At 44.9% G+C, this 27,399-nt stretch overlaps 2 protein-coding genes across 3 annotated transcripts in view; one reads left to right on the forward strand and one right to left on the reverse strand.

The window, feature by feature from the left end:
* Positions 1–15,378, forward strand: part of eaf1 (ELL associated factor 1) — a 39,586-nt gene extending 24,208 nt beyond the window's left edge. The window contains exons 5-7 of one of the 2 annotated variants that reach the window (XR_014553298.1): positions 9,492–9,713; positions 10,412–10,592; positions 14,993–15,378. Coding sequence is in view for 1 of the 2 variants with exons in the window: in XM_083649843.1 (XP_083505969.1) it covers positions 9,492–9,713; positions 10,412–10,461 (272 nt within the window). In the remaining variant the exon portion in view is untranslated. Of the gene's footprint in view, positions 1–9,491; positions 9,714–10,411; positions 11,136–14,992 lie in introns of those variants that run through there. The other variant, XM_083649843.1, reaches the window with a different exon arrangement.
* Positions 15,379–21,684: 6,306 nt separating this feature from the next.
* Positions 21,685–27,399, reverse strand: part of bmper (BMP binding endothelial regulator) — a gene marked incomplete at both ends in the record, with an annotated part of 90,451 nt that continues 84,736 nt past the window's right edge. Inside the window, 2 exons of the mRNA XM_083637811.1 lie at positions 21,685–21,866; positions 22,521–22,651. Coding sequence (XP_083493937.1) covers positions 21,685–21,866; positions 22,521–22,651 — 313 coding nt within the window. The remainder of the gene's footprint in view (positions 21,867–22,520; positions 22,652–27,399) is intronic.

Genomic DNA, 27,399 nt, shown 5'->3' on the forward strand with positions numbered 1-27,399 from the left:
TGAAGGCAGAACAACCCAACTTCCTGTTTTAGGTGGCACTGTGCCTAACTTCCTGGCTGTTGCTTGCTAACGTAGTCACTTGAGACGGGTACAGACCAGACCGGGTGAGTCTGGAAACATAACGTTGATGCTACGTTAAGCTACTCAGTAGCCCCACGTGTTGTTTTGTTGTTATGTGTCCAAGGCAACATTTCACCGTCCGGTGATAATGTGTTCGTGAAACGTGTGCGCGCGCGTGTGTGTGTGTGTGTGTTGTGGCTCTCGTTATATTGTGCAGCCGGCAACACGCTGCTCGCATTCCTGTGCTTTTTCAGAGGTGTTGAAATAAGTTTGTTGTCTTTAGTAGCCACTAGCCACAGCTTTCAGGCCTTCAGAGAGACTTTACAGCGACGACAAGGGATGAGGAAGCTCACTGTGCTTGCCATGATGCCTGTCTGTGTCTGGCTGCGCTGGCAGGCGTTCTCATACACTAACGTTAAACGTTAAATTAAACAAAAGGGCGGGACGGAGGGGGGGGGGGGGGGTGTGGGGGGTCCATTGACTATGTTACAAGGACCATTGACGCTCCGAACCGCGTTCCGAACGGTGGGGGCTGATCCGTACGGGTCACGGATTATCCGTGATCCGTGCCAGCCCTAGTCCCACCTTATCCACTCCAACTTCACCTCTGCTGTCTCAAAAGCAAAAAACTCCTCCTTCATCTCTAAAATCCAGTCTTCTGCATCCAACCCCAGTAAACTGTTTTCCACCTTCTCCACCCTCCTCAACCCTCCCTCTCCCTCCTCTCTCTCGGCTGATGATTTTGTAACCTTCTTTACTAAGATGGTGGACACTCCTGACTCCAATCCTGCTTCTCTGCCCCCTGTCCCTGGGTTTACTTCCTTCTCTCCCCTCTCTCCTGGTGAAGTGCTTAAACGTGTCAGCTCTAACCGAGCCACATGCTGTCCCCTCGATCCTATCCCTCCCTCTCTCCTCCAAACCATCTCACCTGACATATCTCCCTTCCTCACTACTCTCAACAACTCTCTGTCCTCAGGTCTTGTTCCGGGTGCTCTAAAGACTGCTAGAGTCAAGCCTCTGCTTAAGAAACCCTCCCTTGACCCTACTGCTATTCAGAACTACAGACCTGTCTCTCTTCTCTCATTCCTTTCCAAAACCCTCGAACGAGCAGCGTCCGACCAACTTTCTCTCTATCTATCCCAGAATTACCTCCTGGACCCTCTGCAGTCCAGTTTAAAGGCTTCTCACTCCACTGAGACAGCTCTTCTTGCAGTCACAGAGGCCCTTCACACTGCTAAGGCCTCATCCCTCTCCTCTGTCCTTGTCCTCCTTGACCTGTCCGCTGCTTTTGATACAGCCAATCACCAAATCCTTCTCTCCATTCTGTCTGACCTTGGCATCATGGTTCTGCACACTCCTGGTTTGCTTCCTATCTCTCTAACCGCTCATACTGGGTCTTATGGAGAGGATCCTTCTCCATATCCTGCCCTCTTATCACCAGTGTCCCCCAGGGCTCAGTTTTGGGCCTCTTGCTTTTCCTTCTCTATATCAGATCTCTTGGCCATGTGATCTCATCTCATGGCTTTTCTTATCACTGCTACACCGATGACACTCAGCTTTTCCTTTCCTTCCCCCCTCAGACACCCAAATCGAGGCACGCATCTCTGCATGCCTCAAAGACATCGGTGACTGGATGTCTGCCCACCACCTCAAGCTCAATATTGGTAAGACGGAGCTACTCTTCCTCCCAGGGAAAGACATGCCCTCTCACAGACCTCTCCATCTCCATTGACAATACCACTGTGCTTCTCTCCCAAACAGCTAAGAACCTTGGTTCTTAGGTTCTTAGCTGTTGGACTTCTATGCTACGATTCTAGTGTGGTTGGCGTTTCACCTAGCCTGGTGCCTGGGCCACATGCTTCTGAGTCCCGACCCCCCCGCCCGACTCCAGTATAGCAGGGATCTACTTCTACAGTGGAATACACATGATCCACCAGCTGATTTCACATTCTCCAACTTTGATGGAATTCAGACGACTGGCTTGCGGGACCTCCCCGGGGAACGTTGTCGCAGGATTAGGTGAGGTGGTAAGAGGAGCATCCAGCTAAATGGATAAATTAGATGCTCATTTGACTCAGAGTTTAATGATTTTTTTGGTAGATTTGATGTTCATGATTTTAGTGAGAAACACTCTGAAATCAGAGACAGTCTCCTACTGGCCCCCCTTACATGCTTTCTTTGACGAGCACAGCGTAATAAAGTGCCTCAAAGGGTGCAAACCTAAGAAAAGCCCTGGCCCAGACAATTTAAGTGGTCGAATTCTAAAGGTTTGTGCTGATCAATTGGGTCGTATTTTTAACAATATTTTTAATTTGTCGCTTCGCCAGCAGAGGGTGCCATCCCTTTGGAAACAGTCGACTGTGGTTCCCGTTGCCAAGGGAAACAACCCAAAAACTCGAAACGACTTCAGGCCGGTTGCTTTAACCTCCTTGGTTATGAAACAGTTTGAGAAGCTAGTAAAGGCAGAGCTCGTAACAAGAAAGTTTGCTTATCAAGCTAAAAGAGGCGTGCAAGATGCAACAGCTATCTTACTGAACCTCATATACAAACATCTAGAGGGTAGTAAGAATCACGCTAGACTGCTCTTTGACTTTTCATCTGCGTTCAATACCATTCATCCTCATGTTCTTGTTGAGAAATTAATCGGTTCCTTTGGTTTGGATAAATACCTTGTTGGCTGAATTTTAGACTTCTTAACTAACAGATCTCAGCAGGTAAGAGTCAATGGGATACTGTCTAGTATTTTAACATCCTCCACTGGCTCGCCTCAGGGTTGTGTTCTATCTGCATTTTTGTACATTTTATACACTAATGAGTGTCGTAACCGCTATGCTGACGGTTTCATCGTCAAGTATGCGGACGATTCTGTCATCGTCAGCCTGCTTGATGATGATGACGTTGGCAATGGCCAAATTATTGATGATTTTGTATCTTGGTGTGAGGAAGCTTTACTACAACTCAACGTTTCCAAAACGAAAGAGATTTGTATTGATTTTAGACGCTCCCCCCCTGTTCCTCAGAGAAGTATTGTCAATGGTCAGACTGTCGATCTGGTAAACTATTATAAATAACTAGGCACTATCATCGACAGCAAACTGAAATTCGACCTAAATACTGACATGCTGTACAAAAAAGGTCAGCAGGAAACTGGCCAAATTCCAGATTGACAGGACCTTGTTGAAATTGTTCTATTGTGCTTTCATTGAGTCTGTCATTTCTTTCTCTATCATTTGTTGGTACGGTAACCTTGGCATAAAAGACAGTGAGGGTGGCTTCGAAAATAACCGGAGTCCAATTCAGTAGCCTCAGCCTGGATAGTATTTTTAATAGACAGGTGCTGAAAAAAGTTAAGTCCATCCGCTCAGATGATGCACACCCTCTGAGCTTCGAATACAAACTGCTTCCATCTGGCCTTCGCCTTCGTGCCCCTCTGGCTAAGAAAAATAGGTATAAAAACTCCTTTGTGCCTGTCTCCATTAGAGCTAAAATGCTGCAGAGGCGAGAATATAATGCATTATACTGTTGTTGCTGTTCAGTAGGGATGGGAATTTCATGCATTTTCCTTAACCGTTAGTTGCGCACCTTAACAATCAGTTAATCGGTTAATTGTTAACGTTGTTTCTCTCCCCCCCCAAACCCCCCCCCCTCAGTCACACAATAGCAGCATATTATTTATGTGACATTCATGGCATGAATCACAAACGAAAATAATAATAAAACTATAATTAGCCTAAAAACAATAAGGCTCACCTCCTTTGAACAGCCGCCTGTCCTTAATTAGTCATTTCAACAAAGGGGAACGTGATCGCCTGGTTCAATGAACTTCATGAAACCCCTCTCCGTCCACCATGCTTCTTTTCCACCATAAAGCAAGGCTTCTGTGTTATTGTCTCTGCACGCCCGATGCCTGCTCCAATCGCCTAGTATTAATATTTAGCTATAACTTTTATGAGTGACAGCGTCCACAATCAGCGTCCAGCGATAATGGAACGTAACATGACGTTCAGCGATGCTTGTCGGGGAATCATAAATTGCCCCTGGAGTTGAATTTTGAGAACGGCGTCGCAGTATATACACATTTACTTTTAGAGTGTAATGCTTCTATGCTGTTGCTAGCGTGAGCTTGCGGCTAATTTTAGCATCTGTTTTGGTTCATGTTTGCTCAATTCACTTCCTACTTCCTCATGCATGCGTGACGACCTTCTCACGTGACCACTCAAGTTCAAGTTCAAGTTTATTAGTGTCCCAAAGGGCAAATTGAGTTGCAGCATATAGACATACAAATAAGAACACTGACAAGAAACAACACAAGTAGCATGTTAAATGTTACATGCCTATAGTTAAAATAAATAAAAGGCTAAATAAAACATCAAGGACCTTGTTTGTGGCACACAATGACCGATAATGTGCAAGGTAGCATTAACTCATTGAGTGCCAATTAAATAGTGACGTAGAGTGCCAAGGACGTCTTTCGACGTCCAATGCGTTTTTTGACGGTGGGACGTCGATCAAAGCCTTCTGCATCTCCTGTACAAATATTGTAGCTATTGGAGGTCTATAACCTATTTTACAGAACCCTTAGGTGGCGACAGTGCTCTCCAGATTACAGAAAGGCAGAGAAAAACAGAGAACAAGTCATTGGGGAAACGGAAATCGCATCGCATCCGTATGCATCGATATGCATGAAGCTCGTTAGCTGTGCCTGCAGCAGCCAATCTGCTCCCACAATTGAGCTCCTCCGTGTCCGCTGCGACAGCCCATCCGCATGATCAGCCGTGGAGTTGTTATTATTCTCAACTGGAAGCATGGGAGCCGGTGACAAACACACGCGGAACGCTGTAAAAAAGCTGGATGTCGCGCACCCTTCACTGTGCACAGCAAACTCAGCAGAGAGCCACCAGAGACACTCCCATACGGAGGAGGAGTGTGCAGTTGAGGCTGTTTTTGGTTAAATCAAGCTATCTTCTCCGGCTGATAACTAAAGAACGGAAAATTATATCAATAAACCTGTTTTTGTTGATGATAGAAGAGAGTCTCATCGTTCTTTTTGCGTGTTCAGTGTTTACATAGTAATATCACACAATATTCTGTGGGCCTCGAGAAATCACTGAAAAAAGCTCTGAAACTCTGGCACTGGGAGCGTCCGTTCTCCAAAAGTGGCTGGCACTCAATGAGTTAAAGTGCACAGCGATTGGTAAAGTGCACAGCAATCCGTAAAGTGCACAGCGATCCGTAAAGTGCACAGCGATCAGTAAAGTGCACAGCGATCAGTAAAGTGCAGACACGCAGCGACCGGTAAAGTGAGGTAGTAGAATAAAGTGCACAAATGGCCAGTAAAGTGCACAAAGTAATGAGGTAAATCAATAGTTAAAAACAATAAAAGCAATAAAACAATAGAAACCATCAAATCAATAGAAACAATAAAACAATACAAACAGCGGCGGAGGCTGAAAGTAAAAAATGATAATAAAACACTAAACCATCATTGCCTTCCCTCAGCAGCGTTCAATGCTCGAATGGAGACAGGGACAAAGGAGAACTTGTGCCTATTTTTTGTGGCCCGTGGGGCACACAGTCGACGACCAGAAGGAAGGAGCCTGTACTCCGAGCTTAGAGGGTGGGCTGCGTCTGAACGGATGGACAAAGCCTTCTTAAGTACTTGTCTGTTAAAGACATGGTCGAGGCTGTCCAGATGGATACCGGCTACTTTAGAGGCCACCTTCACAATTTTTCCGAGGGAATTCTTATCCTTAATACACAGGTTACCATACCAACAGGCAATGGAGAAGGAAATTACTGACTCGATATAGACCAAATCAGCGGGATGTTTACATTTACTTCCGGGTACCCCTGAGGTCCACACATTATAATGGCGGTGGACGGCACAAACTGACGTGTTGAAGACAAAAACAGACAAAGAAGACAAAAATGGTTCGTCCGTGTTGTGTTGTTGTTTAATATCATTCATAACAACACTTTCACTAACGTTAGTGGAGACCAGACTAGCTAATTTACCTGTTGGACCAGACCAGAGTAGACTTGAAGCTAAATTAAATTAACTTGGCGTCAGTAGCTCTGTCTGTAATAACCTCGCGTCACCAGGCTCTTCTCACGAGTCTGCAAAAAAACTGCGAGTTTGACAGACAAACAAACGTTATTAGCTAGCTAACACTACATAAAACAAACACAGAAGAAAGGCTAGATACGTCGGACAAGCATGTTTACCAACCGTTTAACCATTTAAATTGAAAGTAGTCGGCCGAAAACAGCGAGAGGGTTTGACAGCATTTATTTGACAACACGCACATTTAAACCTGCCGCCTTCCCCAAGTGGTACCCGGAAGTAAATTTGTTTACATGGTGACGTCACGGTGATTTGGTCTATAGGCACTATAAAACAGTTTCATCAGAGTCTTATCAATTTGGAACTCCTTCTACTTGCTCTAGCTGGGCGAGGTACGCCCTCTGCTGGACTGGTATAATTAACACACTGTGAGCTATGAAGACTGAATTGACAAAGTAACAATGTTGTCGGTCAAAACAGTTAATTAATTTTAATCGGTTACGTTCTTAACGGCAGTTAACCGACTACTTTTCTTTTTTTAGATGATTTTTGGGGCATTTTTGCCTTTATTTAGATAGGACAGTTAGGCAGACAGGAAAGGTGGGGAGAGAGGGGGCGACAAAGAACGTTGGGTCGGATTCGAACCCGCGTCTGCCGTGCGAAGGACTGAGTCTCCGTCGTATGTGTGCTACCAGGTGAGCCACCAGGATGCATGCCGACCTGACGTTCTCTAGCTAAAGTTACACGACAAAAACACATAAATACGTGGGTGACAATACATAAAATAACCCCATAATGAATACATAAACAAAACACTAAAATAAAAGCAGACAATAATAATAATATGCTTTACAATAGCATCTACACAGTTAGCCTCGACGCGAGATTCATCAGTGATTCTTCCTTCTGAGTCTTGGATGCGCTGCCCCTATATCCACTGCAACGTCGGCAGTGGATATTGATAACGATTGATAACGTGTATATCACGTGCAGCCATTTAGCCGACATTGCAGTGGATATAGAGGCCACGCATCCGAGACTCAGAAGGAAGAATGACTGATGAGTCTCGCATTGAGGCTACTACACAGTATGAGTACAGTCACTGACCCATTACATTCAGGTGGTGTCTCGTCACACGCATGGTCTATGGATCAGCATGGGGGGAAACGCGGGCCTGGCGGAGATCTGCACTCCACCGAGTGCACTTTTCTAGTATGCGCACATCCATGAAGAATTGCATGGAGAGCCTTAAGCCTTAATGACTTGCAGCTGGTGGGGGTGGAGTTTCTACCCAAGAGCATTTTTGTCCATGAGGTAAACCGAGAGAGAAGGTAAAACACTGCCCATGTGCTTACATTACCAAGATTATATACAAAGTGGGTTGATTACCGGTAAAGCCATCCTTTAAGTATGTTTTTGTTCGTGTTTATTGATGCAAATGATCTAATAGCTATTTTTGGTGCAATATATTTATTGTGCATTGTCCCTGTCAAATAAACAATAAAGATAAAAAAAAAGATAAACAATGCTAACGCTAGCTCATTGCTACAAGCTGAAAATGATTGGATCCCCCGTTGTAGGGAAAGAGTCTGGCAAGCGAGACTAAACAGTTTTGACAGACAGTGGTGTTGTCAGTCACTGCCATGTGTTTGTGTTGTTGTGTTTGAACAGAGTGTATTGGTGTTGTCAGTCACTGCCATGTGTTTGTGTTGTGTTTGAACAGAGTGTATTGGTGTTGTCAGTCACTGCCATGTGTTTGTGTTGTTGTGTTTGAACAGAGTGTATTGGTGTTGTCAGTCACTGCCATGTGTTTGTGTTGTTGTGTTTGAACAGAGTGTATTGGTGTTGTCAGTCACTGCCATGTGTTTGTGTTGTTGTGTTTGGACAGAGTGTATTGGTGTTGTCAGTCACTGCCATGTGTTTGTGTTGTTGTGTTTGAACAGAGTGTATTGGTGTTGTCAGTCACTGCCATGTGTTTGTGTTGTGTTTGGACAGAGTGTATGACACAGTGGTGTTGTCAGTCACTGCCATGTGTTTGTGTTGTTGTGTTTGGACAGAGTGTATGACACAGTGGTGTTGTCAGTCACTGCCATGTGTTTGTGTTGTTGTGTTTGGACAGAGTGTATTGGTGTTGTCAGTCACTGCCATGTGTTTGTGTTGTGTTTGGACAGAGTGTATTGGAATTCGTTCCTCCTCGCCCCACTCCATTGCACAGCCGACTAACATGAGGTGGAGCTTCATATAGTCTCTAGTTTTCTGGCTGGGCACGGGCCTTTGTGCCAACAAAACTGTTTTAAACATGGGGAATTCACACCGGCATGCGCCGGGGACACAAACAAACGCACCCAGCGGTCTGCGGACCTCAGTGAGGCTCAGGCCTGTTGATTTGACTCTTGTGCTGTCAGCTAAGCTGGAAGACGCCGATTGCCTTACATCATGTAACCTGACATGTAACATGTTTGTTTACCTGGCCACAGCGCTAGTGTCTGATATTCTTACTACACAGCGGCATCGCCATTATAGCTGGCCGAGAACGCGCAATGTTATTACCAGACCAGAGTAAAAAAAAATATATATATATATATATATATATATATATATATATATATATATATTATTATTATTATTATTATTATTATTATTATTACACTATCGATAATCGATAATTGATCGTTAATATTCCCGATTTTCGATTATGGAAATTGCTCAAAATGAACATCCCTAGTTTGAACAGAGTGTATGACACAGTGGCGTTGTCAGTTGCAGGGTAGGAAATTAACTTTTTCTTAAATAGGGCTATTTTTGCCCTTGTGAAACACATTTCGGGGGCATTTTGGATAATTTCCAGGGCAATTTTATTAAATGTTGGGAAATTCCAGCTATGTAGCATGACAGACCAATCAATGACTCTTATCCAAGCATGTGTTTTTTCTAAAAGTTCATAAACAATCACAGTTACAGTTAAATCCCCGTTTCCTATCTCAACAACACTGTTGATTGTCTGGCATGTTATTACGGTAATGTAAAAAGAACATGAGTGAACTAGCTGGCCAGCTAGCTTGTGCTGCCTGTCACGAGGAGAGGGCGGGGCTTGTGCGGTATGGATTCGAGTCACCCTTTGCAAATACAGCATAACGTTAAAATACAGAAAGTAACTCTTTATTTTTTATTATTTAAAAGCCCCCGTCACCCTAATTCAAAGGGCAATTCTATATTTTTATTGTATTTTTTTGCCCCGAGCCCCTGCTCATTTCCTACCCTGTGACAGTCACTGCCATGTGTTTGTGTTGTTGTACTTTGAACAGTGTATATGACACAGTGGTGTTGTCAGACAGCGCCAGTCACTGCCATGTGTTTGTGTTGTCAGAGCTGCGGGCGGAGGTGGAGGTGATCGAGCAGATGAGCAGCAGCGGCAGCAGCTCGTCGGACTCGGCCAGCGGCTCGGGTGACGAGAGCTCCGTCAGCGACGCCGAGCGTGACCCCGCCCCCCCGCCGCCGCCGCCTGCCCAGGCCTCCCCCGCCCGCCCCCCCGTGCTCAACGGAGCGGCTGAGCGGCCGCACGGCAACAACCAGCTCATGAACACGCTGCGTGAGTGTCGCAGGGCTGCATGTTTGATGAATCCGATCACTCGAGCAAATAATAAACAGATTCATCGATCATTAAAATAATCGTCAATGTCAGAAAATGGTTAAAAATCTCAATCACTTTTTCCCCAAAGCCGAAGACATCCTGAAATGTCGTCTTTTGTCCTGATGAACAGTCCCCAACCCAAAGAGAATCAGTTTATTGTCATAGAAGACAAAAAAAAACTATAAATATTCACACTTGTTAGAAGGAGTGAATTTTAGTATCATGGTTACCACAGGTCTTGAAAGTGCTTGGATTTATAGAGAGGTCCTTAAAAGTGCTTGAATTTAGCCTACCGGAATCTGAGTTTGAGCCTCGTGCGCTCCAGCATCTCAAATTGCTGGGCCAAGCTTGATACACTTTCTTCCTATCTACAGTATCACTCTCCACGCTGTGCTGTGTCATTGCTGCTCAAGATTGCTTTGAGTTTATTCAATGTTAATGATTAATTCCGATGTGTAAGCATGACTGGAAACATATTTCCATTAGAGGACATTTTATGAGACTGGTATACAGTATGTGAACATCTCTTTGAAATAATTTGTCCTTGTAAAGTGCTTGAGAAGTGCTTGAAATCTTATCATTACCAAAGAGTGTCAACCCCATAGTACTATGTAATAAACGGTGTTCTAACTGGTTTTGTACTCTGGTCTTCACAGGAAACGATCTTCAGCTGAGCGAGTCGGGCAGCGACAGCGATGACGACTGAACCTCCCGCTGCTCTCTCTCTCTCTCTCTCCTTTCTCTCTAATCATCACCTCATCTCCACTTTCTTCTTTCTGCCGTTCCTTCGTTTCTTTGCTGTGATAGCTGACTCCAGCTCTATATCATGGTTTGACTGTAAGTTGTTTTATTTTATTATATTATATTTTATTTTATTTTATTTTATTTTATTTTATTTTATTTGAGTATTCCCTTAAAGCTGGCCAGCCTGGAGATTTAAGAATGTATTTTTATCAGATGTATATTTTGTTTTGTATATCAAAACTTTACAAAAAATTCAACCTTTAAAATATGAGAGGTTTGGAAGTTTATATATTAGAGTGCACATGCATATTTTCTGTACTTAGAGCGGCTAGTTTTATCTACTCGTATCATGCGTAGGGCGTCTGTTTGGTTTTGTGTTGTGTTGTGTTTTGTGTTGTGTCCTCTCTGCTCGTATCAGAGATAATCTGATGGAAGGTTCTCCATTACATGTTTTTATCAGTTCACTATAAATCCATAAATTGCAGTGCACGCATGAACGATGAACAACAAATAATAAAGAAAGATGGGAGGTGTAAAATACAGTTAATTATTTTTATCAGTCAATGTTTTGTCTGCTTTTTTTGTATCAAGTATGTATTGAGATAGACACAGACTGATGTACACTACCAGTCAAAAGCTTGGACACAACACATGTGAAATTGCTAAAAATAGTATGTGGTTGCATAGCGGCCACTTTTATTTTGAAGGCTAAGCTCTTATATTTGGTCATTGAACGGAGCTTTAGCGGTTTCTCTCTTTCAAGATTCAAGATATTGTCACTCCGTTGTACAATTATGCACGTGTGAAATTGTTATGCAGGGGGGCGGGCTCCATTACAAGACATAGGTACAAAGTCACAACTATTATTACGATTATTTTCAGTCTATTCCGCTATGAACGGTCCTGGGCGGAAACAGGCAACCGGCAGCTGGAAACAGGGAGGGAGGGTGTCATGGAATCGCCCACTGTCTCACCATGAAACTCATGAATAAGCTCATGTCAGATCATGAAATCTTGTTTTCAGTTTTTTCCCCTTTTTTGAGTTGTGTCACTCTCAGGATCAAGGGGAATCTCAACTTACACTGCCTGAGATGTTTGAGAGAAACGTTTATGGATAGTGTGTTCCCATACCAGTAAGAAACCACATGATGTTATGGTATTGATTTTTTCTTGATCTTCAGACCCCATAATTCAAAACAGAGCAAAAATACATTAGGACATTTTATGTAAATGTCTACTTTTGCAGGAAAAACAACTGTAAAGACAATCTTGGTGGATCTCTTTATTGTAGCCATTAGCTAAAATGCTGTTTCTTAGGTTTTCAGGATTCCTTACCTGTTGCTTTTCTTCTGGCGTACAACTTTAGCTTCATCACTTTCATCCTCTCTCATGTGATTGATGAAATGTTTTTAATGTCATGATTGAATCCAACTGGTCAGTATAACCAATGACATTAGCACTGAGTGTACACAACATTACAAACACAAGGTCTTTCCTAGTATGGTGGGCAGTAGTGGCTGGGGGAGCCTAAGTATTTACAGCAGGTGCTAACTTTTTTTCCCTCTAAATAATAACAATGCAATAGACTAGGGTGTGAATTGGGCTATACTGCTACAAAAGGAGGAGGGCCACTGTTTTTCCATTGGGAGCCAAATCCTCAACCCAACATTATTATTATGTGCTTCAATGAGCTGAAGACTGTCATATTTAGACAGATGCTCAGTAGACTGTACAGTATATGATATACTGTAACACTGAGTCCAGTGACACACAAAGCTATTTTAGACGTGCACTGAGTTCTTGAAGAGTTATACCCATTCAAAAGCCATTAGCTGAAGTCCATTACTCAGTAAAATGTAGAGGATCCAGTGTGGAACAGTGGTAACATTTAGTCTATCAAGAGCTTTTGTTACCTTCTATCCTTGGCAAACTATCATCATATGTCTTTAAATCATGTTCTGTCATTCACATGAAAGTACGTGTCTTTGACTTCAGAACCAAACCTTTCAGAGAATAACCCCACCATAGTACCATTCCAGGCCTTGCAGCATTTCCGTTTGCAAATTAAGCTGAATGTCTCATCTTCTGAAAATACCAGAGTTGAATGACCCCTCGTCATAAACTTGGAACAGAATGAAATCTGAACTCATTATGTCACGTCATGTCATTGTCATTCTGTATGATTTGCTTTTATCTGAGACCATTTGTGTTGTGCATACGAGTCATGGCATCAGTGGGTCTTGCTCTAGTTTCTTAAAACAGATGCGTTGGCTCTCGCAGTTTGCAAATGCTCCCACCTACCTGTCTGTACTTCCTGCCTCCCCGACTGTACTTCCCGCCTACCCGTCTGTACTTCCTGCAGGGGAAAGTTGGTCAAAATGGAAAGGGAAACTCAGGAGAAAATAATGAGCTCTAATTGGACTAAGGTGGGACATATGGCTCATTAGTCCAATCAGAGTCCAATAGTTCCCAACAGATTTAAGGTGGATACATCCGCTGAAGGCGGCCACATTCACTAATTTCTCCAATCACTTGCCTCAGTTTTGTTTACATGTGTCGTGATTGATCGAATATCATCAAACTTCCTCCGGTCTGAAGCATTTTTTTCCTTTGGCCAAATTTTAACGGGCTGAAGTACAGACTGTCTCTGCAGCATTTGAAGATTTTGTAAGAGATAGACTGGCTTGAGATTATAGTCTTGCTCTTATCCCCCTATCTGCAGCAGCCACTGGTGTTAGAGTAAATCATTTGGTATTGATTGGTACAGTATATCACTGTTTATACAAACAGCCCACAGTCAAGACTAAGAGTTCCATTACAAAATGAGATGATATATCAGCCAGGGTTAGATCCAGATCAGTTTGTTGATATATTTTACTCAACCGGTTCAGGAATGGCAGTCTGTAGCAACTCTGAACTAGAAATCTGATGATTTCTAGCCTGCAAGCCAAGCCGATGATGCTGTTTCTGAACCTATCCCACGGTGTGTGTCACAGTAGCTTCTAAACCTATCCCACGGTGTGTGTCACAGTAGCTTCTAAACCTATCTCACGGTGTGTGTCACAGTAGCTTCTAAACCTATCCCACGGTGTGTGTCACAGTAGCTTCTAAACCTATCCCACGGTGTGTGTCACAGTAGCTTCTAAACCTATCCCACGGTGTGTCACAGTGAGTGTCAAATCCTTTGCCTCATCCCTCTTTATAGCCATGAGAAGCATATTGCATTGTTGTCCTGTCGAAGGGAGCCACCATTTTTGTTGCTCTCGTTCGAAAATGGCCACCTGATTGTTCTAGCAGGAAGCACGTGACGATTGCTTGAGTTGAGGATCAGAAAAAAGGCTATGGAGCCAGGTCCAAGTGGGTCGAGGAAAGTCCAACACGAGGGCTAGAGAAATTAAATGAAATTCTGACAGATCAATGCATATTACAATACAGTCCACTCTGATCCAGTTAGTTCACAGGTTGATTCTTCTCCCTCAATAATAATGTTCAATAAAGGGTCCCCAAATCTTAAGAAACCTAAGGTGAGCATTTGGACAGAGTATATTAACCGAATTTGTTCAAGATGTAGACCAGAAACCATGCCATTTAACTGCTTTTTAAAGCAAGGAGGGGAAACTGGCGTGGGTACCATAATAACACTAGTATGACTGCAGGGGCGGACTGGGATCATAATTCAGGCCGGGCATTAGATACCAAGCAGGCCAGGCCGATACGGGCCGACGCGCGTGCCGGCGTCCAAAGGGCGCCGGGGAAAAATTTGGGGCGTTTGAAGCTCAATTTAGGCCGTTTGAAGCCCAATTTGGGCCGTTTGAAGCCAGATTTGGGTCGTTTAAAGCCAGATTTGGGCTGTTTGAAGCCCGATTTGGGCCGTTTGAAGCCCAATTTGGGCCAAGTCCAATTTTACAATGAGATGCACCCACTTTAAACCTGAATAAAGTAATAAAACCACTAGTAAACCAGTAGGCGGCGCCTGGCCTGCTGTTCATTGAGTGGCCTGGCCTGGCCTGCAAAAAAAAAAAAAAAAAATTTTGCCAGGCCAGGCCAGGCCACCGGGCATTTGCCCGACGTGCCCGATTATGCAGTCCGCCACTGTATGACTGGACGGAAGCAGGTTGCAGGTATAAGCTCTGCCATTGGCTCCAAACATTTCAGTCGGAACGCTCCCTGCGTATCCGCTCTCAAATGCCTCCGCCGCTGTGAAACAACAACAATGCCAGCTAGCAACCTACACACTGAAAATGGCAAGTTTTGACAGATTTCAGTGGATGTTGTAAAGATAATTGATTTTTTTCCCGCTATACCAGAATGAGAGTGAGATTTGAGCCAGACGCCCCTACACGCTGCAGCAAACTTTATCATGTGTACATGCCTGCTCTGTCGCCTGCTGGTCGCTTGGTGCTGCAGCTTGATTGGCTGTCTTGCTGTCTTTCCGTCTTGAATTGGTTGATTTCAAATTGGCCTCTCCTCTTGTCGCTGTCGTCCACCGCCAGGTATCCCTCCCAGCATGCTTTGCAAGGCGATGAGTGGCGGACAACAGCGTCAAGAGGAGGGGCCCATTTGAAATCGACCAATTCAAGACAGAAAGACAGCAAGACAGCCAATGAAGCTGCAGCACCAAGCGACCAGCAGGCGTCTACACACGGAAAACATCCGGTGATTTTTATTTATTCCAAATTAATATGTAGCATTTTGAAATTAAACTTTTCAATTATTGATAAACAATAAAAAGGTAAAGATATTTGGGTTTGATGAATATCCTCATGTTGCGTCTTTTCTCAGACGGACTCTATTGTATTTGGTGCTTCAGTTATCATGTTTTTCATTATTGTGTGTTATGTTCATGTGATGTGTTTCTACCAATTTGAAGTGTATTAAAGGTGTGTTCATGCATTTAAAATGGTTGTTTTTGTTCATTTTAGCATGTTGGTTGTTTTTCTGTTACAGTCAAAAGTCTGGACGAACCACATTTTTCTTTATTTTTATTTTTTCCAACATTTTAAAATAATTGTGACATATCAAAACTGAACACAAAATGTAATGGAATTATGCATGGACCAAAAAAGTGTTAAACAAATCAAAACGATCTTATATTTTAGATCAGAGGTTTTCAAAGTGGGAGGCGGGCCTTCCCAGCGGGGCTCCAAACAGTTTCAGGGGAGGCTCAGTGAATGAAGTAAAAAAAAATATTACATTAGTCTCAGACTTTGAAAACCCCTGCTTTAAAATCTAGGACTATGGGCCTCCCCTCAGACAAAGCCTGGAAAAGGGTGCCTCCCCTTAGTTTACTTGCTTAGTTTCGCTAAATTCTTGGATTAGAATCAGAATCAATTTTATTGTCACAATATGCAAGTTACATATGAGGAATTGATACAATACAATACACAATATATACACGAATAGGAGTGTTAAGTAGGCATTGGCATTAAATATGAATTTACAGTCCAAGTTAAATAGACATTGAATAGGAATTTACAGTCCAAGCAATGCGTGATGTAGTTAATAAAACTAATCTAACAGAGTAGAAAGTTCTGGTAGATTAGAAGTAGCAGCTATAATACTTACTAGGGGTGTCACGATACACTAATTTCACGATACGATACGATACACAATATTGGGTTCACGATAACGATACGATATTTTAACAATATTCTTTTTAACAAAAGTAAATAATTTTTATGTATTTATTTATAATTTATTTAACCATGTGAGTCCCGTTGAAATCGAAACCTCTTTTCAAGGGAGCCCTGGGAAAATACTGGAAAAATAGTCTTTCATTTGAAATACACAAAATACAAAACAAATGCTGTTTTTGGAAATTGTTATTATAATAACTATAAAACAACATGGAAGATAATGCTTCTCTTGCAATAGAATGTGTCACACTGTCACAAACTAAATGTTTGTTGCATGGTGAAAGAAAAATAAAGTATACAATCTTTTTCTTAAATAACTCATGCTGAATGCGACGAGACGGCCTACAGAGAGGAGGTGGGGGCCCTGGAACAATGGTGCCAGGACAACCACCTCTCTCTGAACGTCTCCAAGACCAAGGAGATCATTGTAGACTACAGGAGGGGGGGGGGGGGCACGCACACCCCCAATCACCATCAACGGCACAGTGGTGGAAAGGGTGGACAGCTTCAAGTACCTGGGAGTCAACATCCACCAGGACCTGACATGGGCCAGGGCCGGTCACACCGCCACTGTTGTCAAAAAGGCCCAACAGCGACTACACGGACTCAGGGTGTCCACCCGCTATGCCGACCACCCGCAATGCCGACCTTAGGTTTAGGCGTGGGGGTGGGAGAGGTTAGGTTTTGGGTTAGGGTCTGGGGGAGTTTAGGTTTAGGCATGGGGGGAGGTTAGGTTTGGCGTGGGGGCTGGGAGAGGTTAGCTCCACCAACACGCTGCACGCCGCCTCGCTCAGCTGGTTCTGCTTGTGGGCTATCGGCATTGCGACCTGTCGGCACTGCGGCCTGTCGGCACATAGACGCGGCACCGGACTCAGGTGCCTAAAGAAATTTGGGCTAAGGCCAGAAATCCTTAGGGACTTCTACAGAGGCACCATTGAAAGCCTGCTGACTGGCTGCTTCACCACCTGGTACGGGAACTGTACCACCATGGACCGCAGGGCGCTACGAAGAGTGAGACGCGCGGCCCAGCACGTAACAGGATGTGAGCTGCCAGAACTGCATGAACTGTACAACCAGCGGTGCCTCAGGAGGACCCTGAAGATCATCAAAGACACAAACCATCCCCACAACAGCCTGTTCTCCCTGTTACCCTCAGGGAGGAGATACAGGGTCCCAAAAGCACGCACAAATCGCTTGAGGGACAGTTTCTTCCCGCAGGCCACGAGACTCCTTAACATACACAAATAGTGTAGTAGCTGTACTGTACCGCACTGTAGATGCTACCATTATGTATGTCTGATGTTTAATTGTATGTTTAATTAGGTATATGCTATTTGCACCTGTATGTCAAATACGTCGAATTTAAATGTTTAAGTACGTCCAAAGTATGCACATGCCATGTGCACCTATGTGCAGTGAATATGCCACTGTCTCTGACTTGTCTTATCACTATACTGCCTTATTGCTTGTTGTGTGTCTCTTGTTGTTTTTGCACTCATATGCCCTGTTATATTTGTACTATGTTGTAAACAGAGTTCACAGCACAATAATTTCACACGTGATACTTGTACTACGGAGTGACAATAAAAATCTTGAATCTTGAATCTTGAACTTCCAGCTGTTGTGAACTGCAGCTACATCCGACAGTGTTAAAGCCTCATCCACCTGGGATGTCTCTGCAACTATTTCCTGTGGTTCTGCTTCATCCATTGTCCATCCGGGGGCAGTGTTGTTCCCGAGCTTGCCTCTTTTACCTCCCCGCTTAACAGGTTTGTGTGTGTGTGTGTGTGTGTGTGTGTGTGTGTGTGTGTGTGTGTGTGTGTGTGTGTGTGTGTGTGTGTGTGTGTGTGTGTGTGTGTGTGTGTGTGTGTGCGTGCGTGTGTGTGTGCGTGCGTGCGTGCGTGCGTGCGTGCGTGCGTGCGTGCGTGCGTGCGTGCGCGCGTGCGTGCGCGCGTGCGTGTGTGTGTGTGTGAGAAATCACAGAATTACTTTGATGGCCAGTTTAAAAGGGGTCCCTTGACCACTCACCTGAATATATCTGAATGAGAATGGGTTCAATGGCACCCATGATGAGTCCTTCCTTTACATAGATGATGCCCAATTTATGCTAATCCTATAGCCTACAGTTTTTGGCTCCCCCCCCCCAAAAAAAAGAAAAGTGTTATTTTTGCCTATTCTGTATATTTCTGCATACTGGGTTCCCTAAACAGCACTGGAATTGCATAAATTTGGTATGACTGGAAAGCTGAGACTCTTGTGGATTTAATGAGCCCAATTGTATTCATGTGTGTTAGCCGCCATAGTAGCCATTTCATTGTAGTGAGACAATTGTTTGAAACTTGACTTCAAAATGACCTACTGTATTGTGACCTCTAGGATAATCACAGCCTCAAGAAGCTTTACAACCACAAGATAGAGTAGTCCTATAGGGCATTCAGAGGATGTATGGCTTTGCTAGGTATATTGACAATAAGGGGGTTTCTGAGCAATTTCCAGAACAGAAGTGCTCGTCACCCAATCGCTGAAAAGTGCATTTTTCTTACAGAAATCTTCGAATGTCAAAGGTTTTTGATACTAAATCACAGCATGATTTTTTACTGTGGTGTTCCCCAAGGTCTTGGTGTCTTAATATGAATAGACCCTCAGCCAAAACACAATGCTCATGATAGATTTATGACTAGAAAAACTTGACACAGTGCTGAGATGCATTTCAAACCAATTTTCAGGTGTAGTAGCTTTCAGATGATGTATACCACTTCTATGTGGCATACACTGTTGACTTGCTATCTCACCCTAAAGATCGCCTGTCCCCCCTAAAAAAGAAGAGACAAACATTGGTGTCTGGTAGGGAGGGGTGGAGTATAAGGTTAGAAAATATATATATTAGACACAAACACTCTTACGTACGTTGTGACTCGTGCATTCACCACGTTATGAAATAACGTGGTAAAATTAGAATCTAAGCAAATACATAGCCAGAGCTACTTTCCTGACAAAACCAGAAGTTCCAGATATGTATTTGCTGGATAAAAAACCTGATGCTATAGCTCACCCAGATAAACAAATGAATGTGGTGCAGAAGGTTGTTGATTCAATCCTTGCATCAGACTCGAGCTTCAGAAATGTTCACGATTATGCAGATTAGACGGGTCCCGTACAGTGTCTCTAGATGATCTTTTTTGTTGTTGTTATGCCACAGTCGTGATTCGAACCAACTTCCCATATCAGTAAAAGTTTAGCTGTCTGTGGTTTCCTCTCTCATAACCCCCTGCTCATATCTCTGTTGAAGTCCAGGGGGAAACCGGGCCCAAGGACCAAGGTTTAAAAAATATATTAGAACATGGGGGGATCAATATTAAATTATTAACCTATCATATTTTATGTACAATGTACTAATACAACTTTTTCTTTTCCTTAAACATCAGTAAACAGTAAACATCCAGAGAGCCTCATTTAAAGATTTGAATGGGTCAATTGGGTTCTGGAGGTGTGTGGTTACAGCAACTGTGCAGGGTTGACGTGGCCTTTGATAGTGGGGTCCAATGTGATATCTTTTCATGGGGCCCAAAATCCCTGGTGGCGCCCCTGAATTTGAGACAGGCTATATCACTTCCTACACTCCGCCCCCTATACAATCATATCATAATATGAATATTGTAGGCTACTTTGTAAAAATCATGTCATGTCAGTTTTAGGTTGCTTCTCTTGCCTCATTTCTGAGAGAGACTGATGAAGGTATTAGCCTATGTGATGGTTTGTCAGTGTTTTATTGTTTATTTATTTATATAAAAAATATTAACACATTTAGTTACCAGTCACTGGTTTTACACATAGATAGTAGATTGATTTCAGGAAAGAATGGTTTATTTCAATTAGCATTTGTGGATGTGGTATTCATCAAGTAAAAAATAAAAGATTTATTATAAAATATTTTCCTTCATATTCCATCTTAAAATCAAATACACCAAAGAAAACATCCTTAGAAAAATCTGCAATAAAATCTGTTTGGATAAACTGCAGCCTGCACGTCCTGTTAAATAGAAACCCACATTCAGTATCAAGTTTGTCCAAGTGGGTTGCTGTAGCTAGCTTTTCCAAGATGGAGACGGCTCGCACGTGCGCATAACCGATTCTCTAGCTGGAACCGAGCGTATCAAGAGCACCCACAATGCCTTGCGTTGCTCACCCAAACATGACGTGGTTGCCTATTCTCTATCAGGGGCCAAATGCCTTGTTCGAAGACACCTCAATGGTAGATTTTAGAAGGGAAAACAGAACTCTGTTGCTTCCCACCATTTCCCCCAGCTGTTGGTGGTTTTGAACCGGCAACCTTTGGGTCAGACTTCCTTCACCATTTCAACAAGACAAAAGACAGCAGTCCAAATTAAATTTGATAAAAGATTATATTGCTGGTCTTAAATAATTACTTAGAGTCAAGTGAAACATATGCTTGGATGAACACCTTCAGTTTGATACTGACCACAACAGCCTGTACATGAAGCATAATACAATACAGTACTTTTTCCCTGCGATGGTGCAACAGCTGAGTCACATTTGGGCATTTCTCTTCAAACAGTAACACAAAAGTACACAACAAATACATAAATAACTTTTCTTCCCTTTAAATCATTTATAACACAATTATATTTATGATTCTGGCTCTTGCTACAACGTATCATTTGACCGATATATAAATTAACAATATCAACAACAAATAATAATAATTATAACAATAATAATAATAATAATAATACAAAAGCTGTCTTCTTTCATATAAATCTGGTTATTTTACAGTATGAAATGATGCAAGAGAGATCTGTTTGATATGATATGATGCATCGGAGAGTTTCTCCCTCAAGTCGCCACTTTGAATTCCACACGCAGATGCTCAGCTTCCCAGTTCAGAGTCTTTATCTGTTGTAACTGAGAGATCTGGGCACCATGTTGGCCCCAAACAGAAGTCCACTGACCCAGCGCCATGTTGGCCCAAACAGAAGTCCACTGGCCCAACTTTTCCTGAGAGTCCTTGGCAGCATGCTTCAGCGTTCTTCAGTTGGGAGGGGGTTCAAAGTCACTCGGCCACAAAGTCCGCTGAGTTTTCTCCTGGAAACAATTCCTACCTCTACAAGACTAAAGTCAGCATTGCCCAACCCTGCGATGGGGAACAGTGTTGTGGAGATAAATGGTATTGATATTACAAGATACATGAAGAAGTGAGAAACCAGAGGTGATGGCGAGGATGTCCCAAAGTCTGCCTCAAAAGCCTGTCCAGGACGTTTCCCTCAGCCCATCGCCATAGTTTGGATCTCTCACTGCAACACAACATGCTGCCTGGGGGGAATCTACGGACCCTGAGTACCTTGTCACACCGGATCTGTCAATTTTAGACCATTTCGAGAACTCCCGTATCCCCCCTCCGACTCTTCTCTACCCCTTTTCTCACCTAATTTGTGCCCCCGATAGGGACACTTCGCAACCCCCCCCCCCCCCCCACGCCCCTACAACCCTATCCCCACCCCCACCCCCACCCCCACCCGGGCTCACGAGGGTCACCGCCCGGGGCAGGATGTGGGTTTGATGCAGCGGCCCTGGAACAACACTAGGTTGGCAGGGCAGTGGCAGCCGGCCACGCAGGGCTTGTGGCACGGTCCAATCTCATTCCAGTTGTCGCAGGTCTTGGTGCAGCCCGGCCCGCAGGTGTCGTACACGGCCCCATGTTTACACTGGGTGGCTGGGGGGAGGGGGGTGGGGGGTGGAGAAGAGGAGGTTAGGATTGAAGGTTCAGCCGATCAGTTATGAGAATGTCAAATCTGATCAAATCTGGTGAATGGTACAACTGACTGATAGCACATAGATAGAGGTCACGTGGAGGCTGGGTTTACCCAGGCTACAATTGATGGACTGGTGAACTCTCTTGTGTAGTTTAAGTGTTTAAAACGTCAGGAGTAATTTTTGACTTAAGCAATTATTTATTCTTTACTACTAGGATCCCCATTAGCTGATGCCTCAAAATAATGATTTTACAATATTGTTGACATCACAAGATATCAAATAGATTAGACACCTTGATAAATATTCATAGACATTAAGTAAAGATTTCGAAGAAATCCGATGAGACATTCTTCAAGTGATTCAAAGAGGCACTAGATGTCCGAAGAAGGTGATCTAAAACCAGTAAGCATTAGGTTTGGATGATGCAAGATAAGGTCAAACATATGTCAGATATTAGGCAAGGTTTCAGTGTTTTCCAGGCAATTGGCTTGCCATGTAAATGCCATTTCAGATGTGTTTTTTTAATGATTGGCCATATCTCCCTGGGGAGTACAGTGTTTGGCCGGGCCGCTCCCACGGAGCCCTGTGATTGGTCAAGTGCGCTGTCACTTACCCATACAGGCAGTGTCGGGCCTCCAGAGGACGGGCACCCCCTCCCTCTCGCAGGCCCGGCTGTAGGCGATGAAGGACTCACAGTAACAGTTCTTATGGACCGGACACTCACACATGTCAGTCACACACGACCTACAGAGAGCAGGACAGTGAAGACACATGTCAGTCACACACGACCTACAGAGAGCAGGACACTCACACATGTCAGTCACACACGACCTACAGAGAGCAGGACACTCACACATGTCAGTCACACACGACCTACAGAGAGCAGGACACTCACACATGTCAGTCACACACGACCTACAGAGAGCAGGACAGTGAAGACACATGTCAGTCACACACAACCTACAGAGAGCAGGACACTCACACATGTCAGTCACACACGACCTACAGAGAGCAGGACACTCACACATGTCAGTCACACACGACCTACAGAGAGCAGGACAGTGAAGACACATGTCAGTCACACACAACCTACAGAGAGCAGGACACTCACATGTGTCAGTCACACACGACCTACAGAGAGCAGGACACTCACACATCAGTCACACACAACCTACAGAGAGCAGGACACTCACACATGTCAGTCACACACGACCTACAGAGAGCAGGACACTCACACATGTCAGTCACACACGACCTAAAGAGAGCAGGACACTCACACGTGTCAGTCACACACAACCTACAGAGAGCAGGACACTCACACGTGTCAGTCACACACAACCTACAGAGAGCAGGACACTCACACATCAGTCACACACAACCTACAGAGAGCAGGACACTCACACGTGTCAGTCACACACGACCTACAGAGAGCAGGACACTCACACATGTCAGTCACACACGACCTAAAGAGAGCAGGACACTCACACGTGTCAGTCACACACAACCTACAGAGAGCAGGACACTCACACGTGTCAGTCACACACAACCTACAGAGAGCAGGACACTCACACATGTCAGTCACAGACGACCTAAAGAGAGCAGGACACTCACACTTCACACACTTGCCATATTGAGGGGTAGGAAAAGTTGTCACTGTGTGGATTTTAAGGGAGGAGGGAGTATGAGGTGTGTGCTCTTGTAGTACATTTTGTACTTCTTGAAGTGGGAACTTAAATGGACAGTTCAGTGCCAAGTTTTGGAGATAGAGATGTCTGCCTTCTCTCAAATACAATGGAACTGGATGGCCCTCGGCTTGTCAGTGGATCATAAACTTCCTGACAGACAGGACATAACAGGTGAGGCTGGGGAAAATGACATCTGGCATCCGATTAATCAGCCCTGGCGCCCCCCAGGGCTGCATGCTCTCATCCTGGTTCTTCCTCTTCTACACAAACGACTTCACCTCAGGGGACCCATCCGTCAAACTCCTGAAGTTTGCAAACGACACAATGGTCATCGGCTTCATCCGAGACGGCGACGAGTCTGCATACAGACGGGAGGTTGAACAGCTGGCCATATGGTGCGGTCAGAACAACCTTGAGCTCAACAAGCTCAAAACTGTAGAGATGATAGTGGACTTCAGAAAGAGCCCCCCAGCAGTGCCTTCTCACCATATCCAACAGCACCGTGTCTACGGTGGAATCCAATAAGTTCCTGGGATCCATAATCTCCCAGAACCTAAAGTGGGAGGCCAACATAGGCACTGTCATCAAGAAAGCACAGCAGAGGTTGTACTTCCTACACCAGCTCAAGAAGTACAAACAGCCTCAGGAGCTGCTGATCCAGTTCTACACCGCCATCATCCAGTCTGTCCTCTGCAACTCCATCACTGTCTGGTTTGGCTCTGCCACCAAACAGGACAGGCACAGACTAAAACGAACAGTCAAGACTGCAGAGAAAATCATCGGTGCCAACCTGCCCTCCATAAGACTTGTACTCCTCCAGAGTCAAGAAAAGGTCAGGAAAGATCATCACTGACCCATCTCACCCTGGACATGATCTGTTTGAACTCCTCCCCTCTGGCAGGCGCTAAAGAGCACTGTACGCCAAAACCACGAGATGACGTATTTTTGTAGTCGGAACGCGGAAGTCCCGGACTTCCTGGTTCTTCACTGTTTCTGCCTATGGGATTTTTGAATGGGTTTTTGCCGCGATGCTTCAAATAAGGTCTCTGGGCAACGCAAGCTTAATCAAACGCGAACAAGTGTTCAACTGGATAAACTTCACCCATGAGGACCACTTTCATGACTTTTGAAGCGTAAATGCGAGCCCTAGAAGTAAAAAGCTCGTGCTAAGCTAATCCAGAACTACACACAGTGTCGCATAGGCTTCCCCGTCACGTCACCACTCAACCTGGACTGTTGTTGATGTGTGCGCTGCTGTGCAGTGATTACCCCGGGCTGAACCAGGTGAGGGAAAGATAATTTCCGTGTTCGTCCTTTGAAGTGATGACGTTATTGACGTATAATATCCCCGTCGACTCAACAGTGTAGTCTCATTTAGCCGTTTGCTAGCTAGCCGCCCTTTTAACGGCACGTAAAAGCTTAAAAACTCATAAAAGTGGTCCTCATGTGTGAAGATTATCCTACTGAACACTGGTTCGCATTTGATTAAGCTTGCGTTGCCCAGAGACCTTATTAGAAGCATCGCGCCAAAAACCCAATTCAAGAATCCCATAGGCGAAAACAGTGAAGAACGGAAGTGTTAGCATCTAGCTGCTAGCTGTGGCTTGGGGCCTCCACCATCCACCGTCCACCATCCAGCTCTGCTAGCAGTGGCCTGGGGCCTTCACCACCCACCGTCCACCATCCAGCTCTGCTAGCAGTGGCCTGGGGCCTTCACCATCCACCATCCAGCTCTGCTAGCTGTGGCCTGGGGCCTTCACCATCCACCATCCAGCTCTGCTAGCTGTGGCCTGGGGCCTTCACCACCCACCGTCCACCATCCAGCTCTGGTAGCAGTGGCCTGGGGCCTTCACCACCCACCATCCAGCTTTGCTAGCTGTTGGCCTGGGGCTTCCACCATCCAGCTCTGCTAGCTGTTGGCCTGGGGCTTCCACCATCCTGCTCTGCTAGCTGTTGGCCTGGGGCTTCCACCATCCAGCTCTGCTAGCTGTTGGCTGGGGGCTTCCACCATCCTGCTCTGCTAGCTGTTGGCCTGGGGCTTCCACCATCCTGCTCTGCTAGCTGTCGCCTGGGGCTTCCACCATCCTGCTCTGCTAGCTGTGGCCTGGGGCTTCCACCATCCTGCTCTGCTAGCTGTGGCCTGGGGCTTCCACCATCCTGCTCTGCTAGCTGTGGCCTGGGGCTTCCACCATCCTGCTCTGCTAGCTGTCGCCTGGGGCTTCCACCATCCTGCTCTGCTAGCTGTGGCCTGGGGCTTCCACCATCCTGCTCTGCTAGCTGTCGCCTGGGGCTTCCACCATCCTGCTCTGCTAGCTGTGGCCTGGGCTTTCTCCATCCTGCTCTGCTAGCTGTGGCCTGGGGCTTCCACCATCCTGCTCTGCTAGCTGTGGCCTGGGGCTTCCACCATCCTGCTCTGCTAGCTGTGGCCTGGGGCTGGGGCCCACTCCATCCACCCTGCTCTGCAGCCTGAGGCCCACTCCATCCACCCTGCTCTATATAACTCTTTATGACTATAACTATAACTCCAATGACTCTTGGGCCCACATACATGGACATGCACGCACAGTCCTACCCCCCCCCTTCCTTTCTTTTTGTTGTTTGTCCGTGTTTTATGTCTGTCTCTGTTGTGTCTTATGTTCGGAGGTTGGCCCTGCTCCGGGTGAGTGAACGCTGGCGCGTTTGGCTGCCGCTGCTCTCTGGTTGCTATGGCCAACCCCCCCCCGCAACCCCCCCCCCCCCCCCCCTTCCTTTCCTTTTGTTGTTTGTCCGTGTTTTATGTCTGTCTCTGTTATGTTTTATGTTTGACCCATGTATTCTGTAAAGCGACTTTGAGTTCTTGAAAAGCGCTATATAAAATAAATGTATTATTATTATTATTATTATCTATGTTTTCCGGACTTGTTCCTGGGGCTCTCTATTACTCTGATGAACACTTAAACCGGCCACTTGAACATTTGTTTAAGCCACAAACGCACAGGGAGCGTCAGATGCTCACGTTTTGAAGTCCACCCATTGTTTTAAACTGCCGAACACGCACCAAGAGCGTTCTGACGCCAACAGAGGGAGAGGGAGCCAGAGCCAGAAGGGAAAAACGTGATCAACTTATCCAACAGACCCCTGTCTCCACAAGGAGTCTCCATCCTCTCAAAAGGTTTATATTTTGTTCCCTTTACTAGAGCCGACCCTTTCAAAACTAGAATAGAACTGTTTAAATTTTTAAGAAATGTAAAGCTACGTGCTTTCTTTGATAAGGGGGCTCCCCACTCACTCTTGACTGCTTCACAGACTGTCGGTGTTGAACCTACACCATCCTCCACGCCTTCGCTGGGACTGAGGGCTAAAAGTACTTTTGTCCCACCCGCTTTGAACTATTCTGTCGCCACTTTCTGCAGGTTGGTGGAGCAAGATGTGATGGGAACGGTACTGTCAAATAATAAAAAGAGACACTATTCTAACATTGAACTAGACGAGAGTAAAGTGTTATTCACACTGTCAAAAGATTCTACCATTGTTATTCGAAATGCTGACAAAGGGGGTGCTGTTTTATACAGAATATAGAGGCGTACAGAACAGACATTTTGAGACAACTCGGTGCATGTGAGTTTTACACTCCTTTAATGGGGGACCCTACAGTGAAATTCCTTCAAGAAGTAGTCTTTTTTGAGCACTGCTGTAACCAACTGTTTTATTAGCCAGGATGGATATAAATGTATGCTTCAGAAGCATCCTATACGTCCAGTTTTCTACACTCTTCCTAAAACACACAAGAACTGTGCTGAACCAGTACCTGGTAGGCCCATTGTGGCG

Source organism: Poromitra crassiceps (genome assembly GCF_964638095.1).
Source record: "Poromitra crassiceps genome assembly, chromosome: 1".
In the NCBI taxonomy this organism is placed as follows: Eukaryota; Metazoa; Chordata; class Actinopteri; order Beryciformes; family Melamphaidae; genus Poromitra; species Poromitra crassiceps.